The sequence below is a fragment of the Pinus tabuliformis genome, chromosome 9 (assembly GCF_031772625.1).
Source record: "Pinus tabuliformis cultivar Carrire ecotype Pingquan chromosome 9, CPIR1, whole genome shotgun sequence".
NCBI classification, from domain to species: domain Eukaryota; kingdom Viridiplantae; phylum Streptophyta; class Pinopsida; order Pinales; family Pinaceae; genus Pinus; species Pinus tabuliformis.
The window spans coordinates 1,815,820,906-1,815,832,811 of record NC_142307.1 but is presented as its reverse complement, the minus strand read 5'-3'; the positions used below and the strand labels follow the sequence as shown (position 1 = coordinate 1,815,832,811).

Genomic DNA, 11,906 nt, shown 5'->3' with positions numbered 1-11,906 from the left:
TGTTTATATCTTCTAAAAATGTCTGATTATAGTAGGAACCCGCATTAACAGGTGTAATAGATGAACAAATATTAGATAATATCGACACATCGTTCACTGTTGATTCAAAACATGGTGCAACTCCTAGCTCATCAAGCAAGTCTATAGTCATTTCCTGCAACCCAACAATGCCTCAACACACTCGTGGTTGATGCCTAGAGGACAAAAACAATACATTCTTTAAACTTGTCTACTCTCAAACATTTCGAATACTCCATTGGACCCAAATTTAACGGAACCCCAAATTGGAATTACCTATACTCCCATGGACCCTAATTTAGCAAATTCCCAAAACAAAATCAAATTATATGCATGGCTCATCCAAGGAGAGTCAAGATGGTTGCACAGTAAATTAGGAGGGAGATAACAGATATGATTTTGAGGGAAAAGATATTACAACATGCCATTCTTTCAGAGACTGCACTAGGAGCAGACAAGTACTTATCTTCACTAAAAACAATCAGTGAGTTGAGGTGTCAGTCTGCCAGAAAGGTACATTTATATTCCGTAATTTTCTCAATCGTATCTTGCCAGCGTTCTGCATAATCAGAACTAAATTCTTTTTAGAACTCTCATTTGATGTCAAACAACTCTCCATTGAAAAATATGTGACTTGAAATTGTTGATTAAGGCTATGCATATCATGTACCATATGTTGATGCTACTTGTATAATGATGGCATCAGGGAAACTAGAAAAAGCATTGTTGAGGCATTCACAGGACACTTTTAAAGCCAATTCTGAGATTACCGCACTGGTAGCTTCTAGTCCAACAGAACCCAAATTGTGGCCAGCAATAGTTTCCCTGGCCTTCTCCAGCACAAACTACAAGTGAAAGAAATTGTAAGAGAGACGTGTGTGAGTTTGAGAGAGTGTGACAACGATGATGAAGATAGAGAGATACATACCAAGGTATTGTTAGGAATTTCGTAATACCATCCATTAACAAATGCTGGGAATATAGCCTGGGCTGCCCTGACAAAAATAAGCATCGCTTTCATTCCCATCCATTCAAAGGAGAAAAAATGGTCTCCTTAAACCCCAAATATCAATCTAAAAAATCAACAAAATCAACAAACACCGTAAGGGAGAAATTCAGTGTCATTGCAAAATTGGATATTCATTTCAATAAATTTATTTTGCAATGGGGATTCATCTACACTTCAGGTCAGGTTTATCAAATAGGGCTTATATATCTACTATTTAAAAATATACCTTGCCTATTAGTTATCCAACCTGGCAGTCATATGAAGTTATTCAGAAGAATGCTAGAACACATCCATCTTAACATTGAAATTGTTGCATCAAGGAATTTGATAGCGTTAACCACATCATAGATCATGCATTAATATGGATTTGAGTAATTATACTAAATTATTCACTGCTAGATACATGCCATCTTAGTATTTCCACGAGTGCTGAGAAATACCAGAAGATAAAAGGCCAAGAAAACAAGCCCTGCTGCTCCTGCTGTGAGGCAAACATATTATTTTTTAATCTTGCCTTGTGTGTGCAATAGAATGCCTGGTGATAAGTGGAGGACAAGTTCTTTGATCTTTATACCATAGAACGGAAGGAAGGAAAAATACTGCATACAAGGTAATGATGCTTATGCAATCTTTCTGGAACCTCCACAATGAAGTTCCAGATGGTTTTTCTTTCCATCACTGATGGATTATTATTGGTGGCAGGCAGAAGGAATAGGGGAATAACTACTCTATTATGATTATCTTGTTTTATGTAAAAAGTAGTACTTTTACAAAGTATGTTACATGACTGGACGATTAAACAATTTAATGATATCAAGAAGTTAAGGCATGGAAGTTTGGAGGGTTTTGTTCGAATCATTGTGTTAGTCATCTTTGGGATTATAGCTACACAAAAATGCCTTGGTTTATCATGTTGTTATTCCACGAAGTGTTCATCCATTTATTTTACTTGGATATTCAGAGTGAATCCTTGTCAATAACACGCTTTTAGAGGATTTCAGACTACTTTACTGTTAGTTTCAGTGACTACATTGTAATGAATTCAACAATTTAAAAGCAATTAGCAACATGCTCTTCAGCCAAGATAGTTATTCTCTCGTGATACTTTCTCTTACCCTTGAGTCCATCAGCCTTTCACTGGGTGGCACTGTAAACAAGTTTTGGTAACTTTTTCCTCAGATATTTTGGAATGCAGTGTGATGGGTTAAAGAATATGGAGAAGTTGAGAGTCTGAATTAACCATATATTACATCTCTTACTAGTCCATGCATAAGAAGATCAATTTATGTTTCCCGTGATTTTTAAGAGCATTATCTTCTTTAAGAAGTATAAAATAAACAGTAAGCAGGATTTGCAATAAGTCCAGGAGACAACCACAAACACATGAAATATTCAACAAGATTTCCTTCCATAAAATTATAAGCAAGGATCATCTAACAATTGTTAATCGTCAAATTTCTGTGTTAGTGACTCTGGTATCAGAGATTCAGACTAGATGTAATTAGCCATCAATGTAGTATGGATTTATGAAACGCAACATGGGTACTTTTCTCCATGTTTGTTTGGGCAAAGAAAACTTAATTTTTAGTTTTGGATCCTTGCAGTTGCCTTCGAATTAGAGATGCATAGATACCATTCTTTTTCAACAATTCCTCATGAGTACCACTTTCAACTATCTGACCGCCTGACAAAATTGCCACGATAGTTTCACTTTAGACTGCTGAAAGTCTATGTGCTATAACTAAAACCGTCTGTCCTTTTATCAATTGGTCCATGGCATCCTGATTAAATACAAGCAAGGGCATTGTTAAGGAAGAAAATAAGATCAGACGAAAAATCAAGAGTAATAGAAGAACAAAGAGGCTATCATGGTTTGGGTCATGGTATCACCTGAACCAGGTATTCACTCTTTGCATCCAAAGCACTCGTAGCTTCATCCAAAAGAAGTACACGAGGATTCCTCAGTAATGCCCTTGCTATTCCAATCCGTTGTTTTTGACCCCCTGACAACTTCACACCATGCTCTCCAACAAGTGTATTGTACCCTTCCAGAAAATTTGATACAAACTCATGGGCATTGGCCATTCTCTGTATTTGTTGAGTCAGAAGTGGACAATGTTTCAAATTTAGGAGAATTCCATATTCATTGAAATAGTCAAATGAAGCAACTAATTGTACTCTCAATTTGACAATACAAGTCGCATGTTTCTAGTTCAAATCAAACGAGATTTAAAACATGTCTAAAGGTTTTTGAAATGTACGGCAACATTTTCAATGTCAACAGTGCTGGCTCTGCCTTTCAGTCCATATAGAATATTGTTACTGAGCAGTTGAAAAGAACAGGTCCCTGGCTCACAATACTTACTCGCAAAATTTGCCAGTTGGTTTTTAATGAGTGCATGCAAATCAATTTTGCTTCCAGGTTGGTACTTTCCCCTGAAAAATCGAGAATAGTAAACATGAAAATAGATTACCCTTTGTTTATATCTTCTAAAAACGTGTGATTATAGTAGGCACCTGCATTAACAGGTGTAATAGGTGAACAAATATTAGATAATATCGACACATCGTTCACTGTTGATTTGAAACATGGTGCAACTCCTAGCTCATCAAACAAGTCTACAGTCATTGCCTGCAACCCAACAGCGCCTCCACACACTCGTGGTTGATGCCTAGATGACAAAAGCAATACATTATTTAAACTTGTCTACTCTCAAACATTTCGAATACTCCATTGGACCCAACTTTAACGGAACCCCAAATCAGAATTACCTGTACTCCCATGGACGCAAATTTAGCAAATTCCCAAAACAAAATCACATTATATGCATGGCTCATCCAAGGAGAGTCAAGATGATTGCACAGTAAATCAGGAGGGAGATAACAGATATGCTTTTGAGGGACAAGATATTACAACAGGCCATTCTTTCAGAGACTGCACTAGGAGCAGAAAAGTACTTATCTTCACTAAAAAAAATCAGTGAGTTGAAGTGTCAGTCTGCCAAAAAGGTACATTTATATTCTGTAATGTTCTCAATTGTATCTTGCCAGCGTTCTGCATAATCAAAACTAAATTCTTTTCATAACTCTCATTTGATGTCAAACAACTTTCCATTGAAAAATATGTGACTTAGAATTGCTGCTTAAGGCTATGCATAGCATGTACCATATGTCGATGCTACTTGTATAATGATGGCATCAGGGAAACTAGAAAAAGCATTGTTGAGGCATTCACTGGACACTTTTGAAGCCAATTCTGAGATTTCTGCACTGGCAGCTTCTAGTCCAACATAACTCAAATTGTGGCAAGCAACAATTTCCCTGGCCTTCTCCAGCACAAACTACAAGTGAAAGAAATTGTAAGAGAGACGTGTGTGAGTTTGAGAGAGTGTGATAACAATGATGAAGATAGAGAGATACATACCAAGGTATTGTTAGGAATTTTGTAATACCATCCATTAAAAAATGTTGGGAATATAGCCTAGGCTGCCCTGACAAAAATAAGCATTGCTTTCATTCCCATCCATTCAAAGGAGAAAAAATGGTCTCCTTAAACCCCAAATATCAATCTAAAAAATCAACAAAATAAAAAAAAACCATAAGGGAGAAATTCAGTGTCATTGCAAAATTGGATATTCATTTCAATAAATTTATTTTGCAATGGGGATTCATCTACAGTTCAGGTCAGGTTTATCAAATAGGGCTTATATATCTACTATTTAAAAATATACCTTGCCTATTAGTTATCCAACGTGGCAGTCATATAATGTTATTTAGAAGAATGCTAGAACACATCCATCTTAACATTGAAATTGTTGCATCAAGGAATTTGATAGCGTTAACCACATCATAGATCATGCATTAATATGGATTTGAATAATTATACTAAATTATTCACTGCTAGATACATGCCATCTTAGTATTTCCACGAGTGCTGAGAAATACCAGAAGATAAAAGGCCAAGAAAACAAGCCCTGCTGCTCCTGCTATGAGGCAAACATATTATTTTTTAATCTTGCCTTGTGTGCAATAGAATGCCTGGTGATAAGTGGAGGAGAAGTTCTTTGATCTTTATACCATAGAACGGAAGGAAGGAAAAATACTGCATACAAGGTAATGATGCTTATGCAATCTTTCTGGAACCTCCACAATGAAGTTCCAGATGGTTTTTCTTTCCATCACTGATGGATTATTATTGGTGGCAGGCAGAAGGAATAGGGGAATAACTACTCTATTATTACAATTGTTAATCATTGTTAATCATCAAATTTCTGTGGTAGTGACTCTGGTATCAGAGATTTAGAATAGATGTAATTAGCCATCATTGTAGTATGGATTTATGAAACACAACTCGGGTTGTTTGCTCCATGTTCGTTCGGGCTAAGAAAACTTAATTTTTAGTTTTGGGTCCTTGCAGTTACCTTCGAATTAGAGATGCATAGATACCATTCTTTTTCAACAATTCCTCATGAATACCACTTTCAACTATCTGACCGCCTGACACAACTGCCACGGTAGTTGCACTTTAGACTCAAATTCTATGTGTTATAACTAAAACCATCTATCCTTTTATCAATTGGTCCATGGCATCCTGATTAAATACAAGAAAGGGCATTGTTAACGAAGAAAATAAGATCAGACGAAAAATCAAGAGTAATAGAAGAAAAAAGAGGCTATCATGGTTTAGGTCATGGTATCACCTGAACCAGGTATTCACTCTTTGCTTCCAAAGCACTCGTAGCTTCATCCAAAAGAAGTACACAAGGATTCCTCAATAATGCCCTTGCTATTCCAATCCGCTGTTTTTGACCCCCTGACAACTTTAGACCATGCTCTCCAACAAGTGTATTCTACCGTTCCAGAAAATTTGATACAAACTCATGGGCATTGGCCATTCTCTGTATTTTTTGAGTCAGAAGTGGAAAATGTTTCAAATTTAGAAGAATTCCATATTCATTAAAATAGTCAAATGAAGCAACTAATTGTACTCTCAATTTGACAATACAAGTCGCATGTTTCTAGTTCAAATCAAAGGAGATTTAAAACATGTCTAAAGGTTTTTGAAATGTACGACAGCATTTTCAATGTCAACAGTGCTGGCTCTGCCTTTCAGTCCATATAGAATATTGTCTACTACTGAGTAGTTGAAAAGAACAGGTTCCTAGCTCACAATACTTACTTGACAACTTTGCCAGTTGGTTTTAAATGAGTGCATGAAAATCAATTTTTCTTCCAGGTTGGTACTTTCCCCTGAAAAATCGAGTATAGTAAACATGAAAATAGATTACCCCTTGTTTATATCTTCTAAAAATGTCTGATTATAGTAGGCACCCACATTAACAGGTGTAATAGATGAACAAATATTAGATAATATCGACACATCATTCACTGTTGATTCGAAACATGGTGCAACTCCTAGCTCATCAAACAAGTCTATAGTCATTGCCTGCAACCCAACAGTGCCTCCACACACTCGTGGTTGATGCCTAGATGACAAAAACAATACATTCTTTAAACTTGTCTACTCTCAAACATTTCGAATACTCCATTGGACCCAAATTTAATAGAACCCCAAATCGGAATTACCTGTACTCCCATGGACCCAAATTTAGCAAATTCCCAAAACAAAATCAGATTATATGCATGGCTCATCCAAGGAGAGTCAAGATGGTTGCATAGAAAATCAGGAGGGAGATAACAGATATGCTTTTGAGGGACAAGATATTACAACAGGCCATTCTTTCAGAGACTGCACTAGGAGTAGACAAGTACTTATCTTCACTAAAAACAATCAGTGATGTTGAAGTTTCAGTTTGCCAAAAAGGTACATTTGTATTCTATAGTGTTATCAATCTTATCTTGCTAGCGTTTTGCATAATCAGAACTAAATTCTTTTTCAGAACTCTCATTTTATGTCAAACAACTCTCCATTGAAAAATATGTAACTTGAAATTGTTGATTAAGGCTATGCATAGCATGTACCATATGTTGATGCTACTTGTATAATGATTGCATTTCAGGGAAACTAGAAAAAGTATTGTTGAGGCATTCACTGGACACTTTTGAAGCCAATTCTGAGATTTTTGCACTGGCAGCTTCTAGTCCAATAGAACCCAAATTGTGTCCAGCAACAGTTTCCCTGGCCTTCTCCAGCACAAAGTACAAGTGAAAGAAATTGTAAGAGAGACGTGTGAGTGTTTGAGAGAGTGTGACAACGATGATGAAGATAGAGAGATACATACCAAGGTATTGTTAGGCATTTCATAATACCATCCATTAATAAATGCTGGGAATATAGCCTGGGCTGCCCTGGCAAAAATAAGCATCGCTTTCATTCCCATCCATTCAAAGGAGAAAAAATGGTCTCCTTAAACCCCAAATATCAATCTAAAAAATCAACAAAATCAACAAACACCGTAAGGGAGAAATTCAGTGTCATTGCAAAATTGGATATTCATTTCAATAAATTTATTTTGCAATGGGGATTCATCTACAGTTCAGGTCAGGTTTATCAAATAGGGCTGATATATCTACTATTTAAAAATATACCTTACCTATTAGCTATCCAACCTGGCAATGATATGAAGTTATTCAGAAGAATGCTAGAACACATTCATCTTAACATTGAAATTGTTGCATCAAGGAATTTGATAGCATTAACCACATCATAGATCATGCATTAATATGGATTTGAGTTATTATACTAAATTATTTACTGCTAGATACATGCCATCTTAGTATTTCCACGAGTGCTGAGAAATACCTGAAGATAAAAGGCCAAGAAAATAAGCCCTGCTGCTCCTACTCTGAGGCAAACATAACTTAAGTTGTACAGTTGTTTGTTCAGTGGAATACAATTATAATCTATATAAGCTATTTGAAACATAGGCCTTATGACTGGCAAGGTCAATACAAATTAAAATCTGATTCTATTCTGCATTTGCATATGATGCAACATAGGTATTAGGCCTTTTATCACCATGGAGATCATGGTTTATTGCATCATCAATGTAAATAAGACATCGATTTGAATAACAAGGTACTTAATTTTTAACAACATGTTATTCTCGACAACGTCATGTCTTATTCCGTGTGCCAATTTGCATACAATCTCTTTGCTTTTTCCATGGAGTTATGTTCTTCACAACATATCTCCCTGTGGGTGTCCTTAGTGCAAGTTTGGTGTCATTGGTGCACACAAAAACAAGTTTTCACCAAACTAATTATATAGTGAGCTAGTGATAAAAAGGATCTTCATATATGATACATGGAATTAACAAAGAGGTTTTCTCTAAGATTTTGATACTCAATGGAGACGTAGTGGGTGCATATCGTTCTACAACATTCCCATCTTTGTCCACCAGAAACTTAGTGAAGTTCCACTTTATTCCATTACCAAAAAGCCCACCTTTGCCTAACTTCAAGAACTTGTAGAGAGGAGCTGCATTGCTACTATTAACTTCGACCTACATCACAGAATTCTACTTAACACCAAGGATCCAATGAGGCAACCACATGGACTGGTTAAGTTTAAACTTTAAATGAATCCTCTAGCATAAAGAGAGAAGAAATCCAAGATGGTATAAAGATCAGAAGAGGCTGTCAGATTAATAGTTAATAGTTAAGAAAAAATTAATAGTTAGAGTTTCTTGTTGCTAAACAATTTCCCTATGGCTTAAGGGTTTCTCAATGGTTTCTCCAAAACAGAATTTATCTTATAGATATTTTGAGTGTTGAACGTGAAATATCATTTTTGGTAGATGGACCCTTTAAGGAAACCAACAATATTTACTATAGGGCAAGTTCTTGCGTGTTCTTTCAGAGGACTCATGTTCATTTCTATGCGGGAGAGACCACTGGTGGATTCTAACATTCTTGCTGCCCTCGGCTGTGAATGTTTTATATGAAGACAAAATACTGCATAAAAGGTAATGATGCTTATGCAATGTTTCTGGGCTCCTGCTTCAATGTTTTTACTACTTCTTCCAACCGATGATGCTCATTCTACACTACTCGGTTAACACAGAACACCTCTTGATACAATTTTAGCTCGAGCAGGGAAGCCTCAGACGGGACCTCCCTTTACCTCTGCAGCCACTTCCAACCTTCGTATCTTCTCGTTGCACTGTCTGCTGCAGCTTGTGTTGTAATTTTGTAAGACCGTTGCTGTTGTTCATGAGATTCCACTATTTATAGTTTTTCAGAGCCACCTTATTAACTTCGTTCTGACCTGTGGTCTCCGTTTTCCCATATTTTCACTAAATTGTTGTAGTTTTTCGACCCGCCCATGGATGAGGCGACGACATCTGGACCACTTATGCTTTGTGTCTTCCCTTTTTTGGTACATCCACTACTGTTGAGTTTTTAGGCTGCGGGATGCCCGCAGCTGTGAACACCATGAGCATGAGAGAGTCTGGCTGCCCTCTTAGCCATATTACCACCTGCGGGCTTACTTCTTGTGTAGAGATAATAAACAACGCCATGTCAAGACTCAGCATATGCTTTGTGGAAGTGTAAGTCACCTGGTAGTTGTTCCTTAGTGTTTTATAAGTGAGTCAAATTTCATATTCCTGGATTACCGCCTGTTCCAGAGTCCCCATGTAAATTCTATAGCAGCTCATGCCATATCTAGTTCGTACTCCTTCCCTTAATTTCTCCCTGCCCGCTCCCTTTTACCATAATGCAAACATCATGTCATGAATAGTGACTTGAACAGTCACCTTGGCTCAGAGCAACGCAACAACATAATTCTAATCGTATGGCAATGATCTTGATGATGGGCCTAATCGATGCATATCCTGGCACTCACGCCTCTTTATCCAGACTTCTTTATCATCCTACACTCTCTTTCAACTGGTTGGAGTGGTGAGACTGTCCCTCGAACGGTTAGTCAAGCGCCTAGCCAGCTCGTATAGAGCTTCAGGCGACTGCCATTTACTTGGCCTAGAGAGTGCTCCCCATTGAGTTTAGCAAGCTGAACGCACCCCCATCGGTAACTTCTTTGATGACATAAGGTCCCAATCAATGAATTCAGAGTTTGCCAAGGAAATTCTCGAATTTACTATCATATAAAAATACTATATTACTCTCCTTAATGGTGCGCACCTTGATATGGTGATCATGCCATGCTTTTTCTTTTTGTTTCTGCACTTGCTGACGTAATCCAGCCAAAAATTCGTTCCTCCTCCATTTCTTCGAGTTGCGCGAGCCTTTCCTCCAAAGCCCTGTGGTCTGATATACCTATGATTGTCACGAACCGCAGACTAGGCATAATATATTCCATAGGCATGATGACCTCCTTGCCATAGACTAACCGATAAGGTATCTGGACTGTCAATTTCTTGCATGTGGTTCGATATGCCCATAGCACAACAGTGATGTGCAAGTCCCTGTCATTTCATTGCACATTACAGACCTTGGTCAATGCAATCTCCAAGATTTTTGTGAATGCCTACACGGTCACATTTGCTTGTGGGTGGTATGGCATACTTTGTTGATGATATATTTGGAATTCCTCAGTGAGTGCGTTGATGGTTTCATTCAGAAAATGCATTCCCCAATTGCTCATGAGAATTTTGGGATAGCCAAACCTTGTTAGTACATTCTCGAACAAAAACTTTGCAGCTCTTGCAACCATGCAATCCTTAACCGGTTGTGCCTCAGCCCATCGGGTTAAATAATCGGTTGTGGTGATGATATAATGGGTGCTCATTTTTCCTCATAGCTCAATAGGTCCTACAAAGTCGATTTCCCACTTTTTGAAGGGTTTTAGAGTCATCTGCTGCTGGAGTGGCATTTCATCTCTCTGCGACGGTTTCCCTATTCATTGGTAGACATCGCAGGCTCGGCAGTGAACTTTCGAATCTTGATGCAGAGCGGGCCACCACAATCCTATGCGAAGCATCTTCTGGGATGTGGCATGACTTGCATAGTGTTTTCTAGCAACCCCAACATGGGCTTTAGCCAGGATTTGTCCTCGCTCGAACTCCGGGACATACCGACACAAAATCTCATCATTGCCCATTTTGTGGAGGTGTCCAGCAATCAAGGTGAAGTGTGCTATGCATATCACCAATTCCTTCTTCTGTTGAACAGAGTATCCTTGCGGCGTAGTCCTTGTAGTTAGGAAATGGATTATATCTTCAAAATGACCATCCGCTATGCGCACCGCATATAGCTGAGCGTGTGGAAGTACATCTTCTAGATTTGTGGGTTCTTCGCCGATGTCTATTTGGGACAAGTGATCTGGGCTTGCATTTAAATGTCCTGGCTCGATGATGACCTCAAAGTCATACTCCTAGAATAACAAAAGCCATCGACTGATACACCCCTCGAACAGAGGCTTATTCACGAGGTATTTTAACACCGAGTGATCGGTATACATCTTAATGTGACCTCCCAGTAGATAATGGAAATTTTTTTGAAGCACGTATACCATCGCTAATCCCTTGCGCTTAGTAGTGGAATAGTTCTTCTCATATTTTGATAGCCGGCGACTTGCCAACATAATCGGGTGGTCATTTCCATCCACTCCTAATTGTGTAAGTAATACCGCTAAGGCGATACATGATGTGTCGACATGCACAAGAAATTCGACGTCCCATTTTGCAAAGACCAATATAGCGGCCAACGCCATCTTTTCCTTAACTGTCTCTACATTTTTGTTACATTCCTCGTTCCAGCAATAAGTAGCATCCTAGGCGCTTGAAGATTAAGTATGATGGTGATATTCGCCAAATCCACCATCAGCCCCTGCTTACAGACCACGTGGCCCACTAGGCTTCTGAATGGAACCGGGAAAGTACACTTCTTCAGGTTGAGCGCAATATGATGATGGCGGAAAGTTTTTGTTACATTCCTCGTTCCAACAATAAGTAGC

The 11,906-nt window shown here is 38.1% G+C and overlaps 1 protein-coding gene across 1 annotated transcript; it reads right to left on the bottom strand.

Moving 5' to 3' along the window:
* Nucleotides 1-10,850: 10,850 nt before the first annotated feature.
* Nucleotides 10,851-11,663, bottom strand: LOC149156034 (uncharacterized). Its single transcript, XM_089444611.1, has 2 exons — nucleotides 11,463-11,663; nucleotides 10,851-11,324 (listed from the first exon to the last, which is right to left on the bottom strand). The coding sequence occupies exons 1-2, from the start codon at nucleotides 11,661-11,663 to the stop codon at nucleotides 10,851-10,853; spliced, it is 675 nt and encodes a 224-aa protein (XP_089300737.1).
* Nucleotides 11,664-11,906: the final 243 nt, after the last annotated feature.

What these genes read in the sequence shown, in the direction of transcription:
- LOC149156034 (XM_089444611.1), bottom strand. Translation starts at nt 11,663, where the DNA reads ATGGCGTTGGCCGCTATATTGGTCTTTGCAAAATGGGACGTCGAATTT. An exon ending in AGCGCAAGGGATTAGCGATG is followed by an intron (nt 11,325 to 11,462) that starts GTATACGTGCTT and finishes TTGTTATTCTAG; the next exon opens with GAGTATGACTTTGAGGTCAT.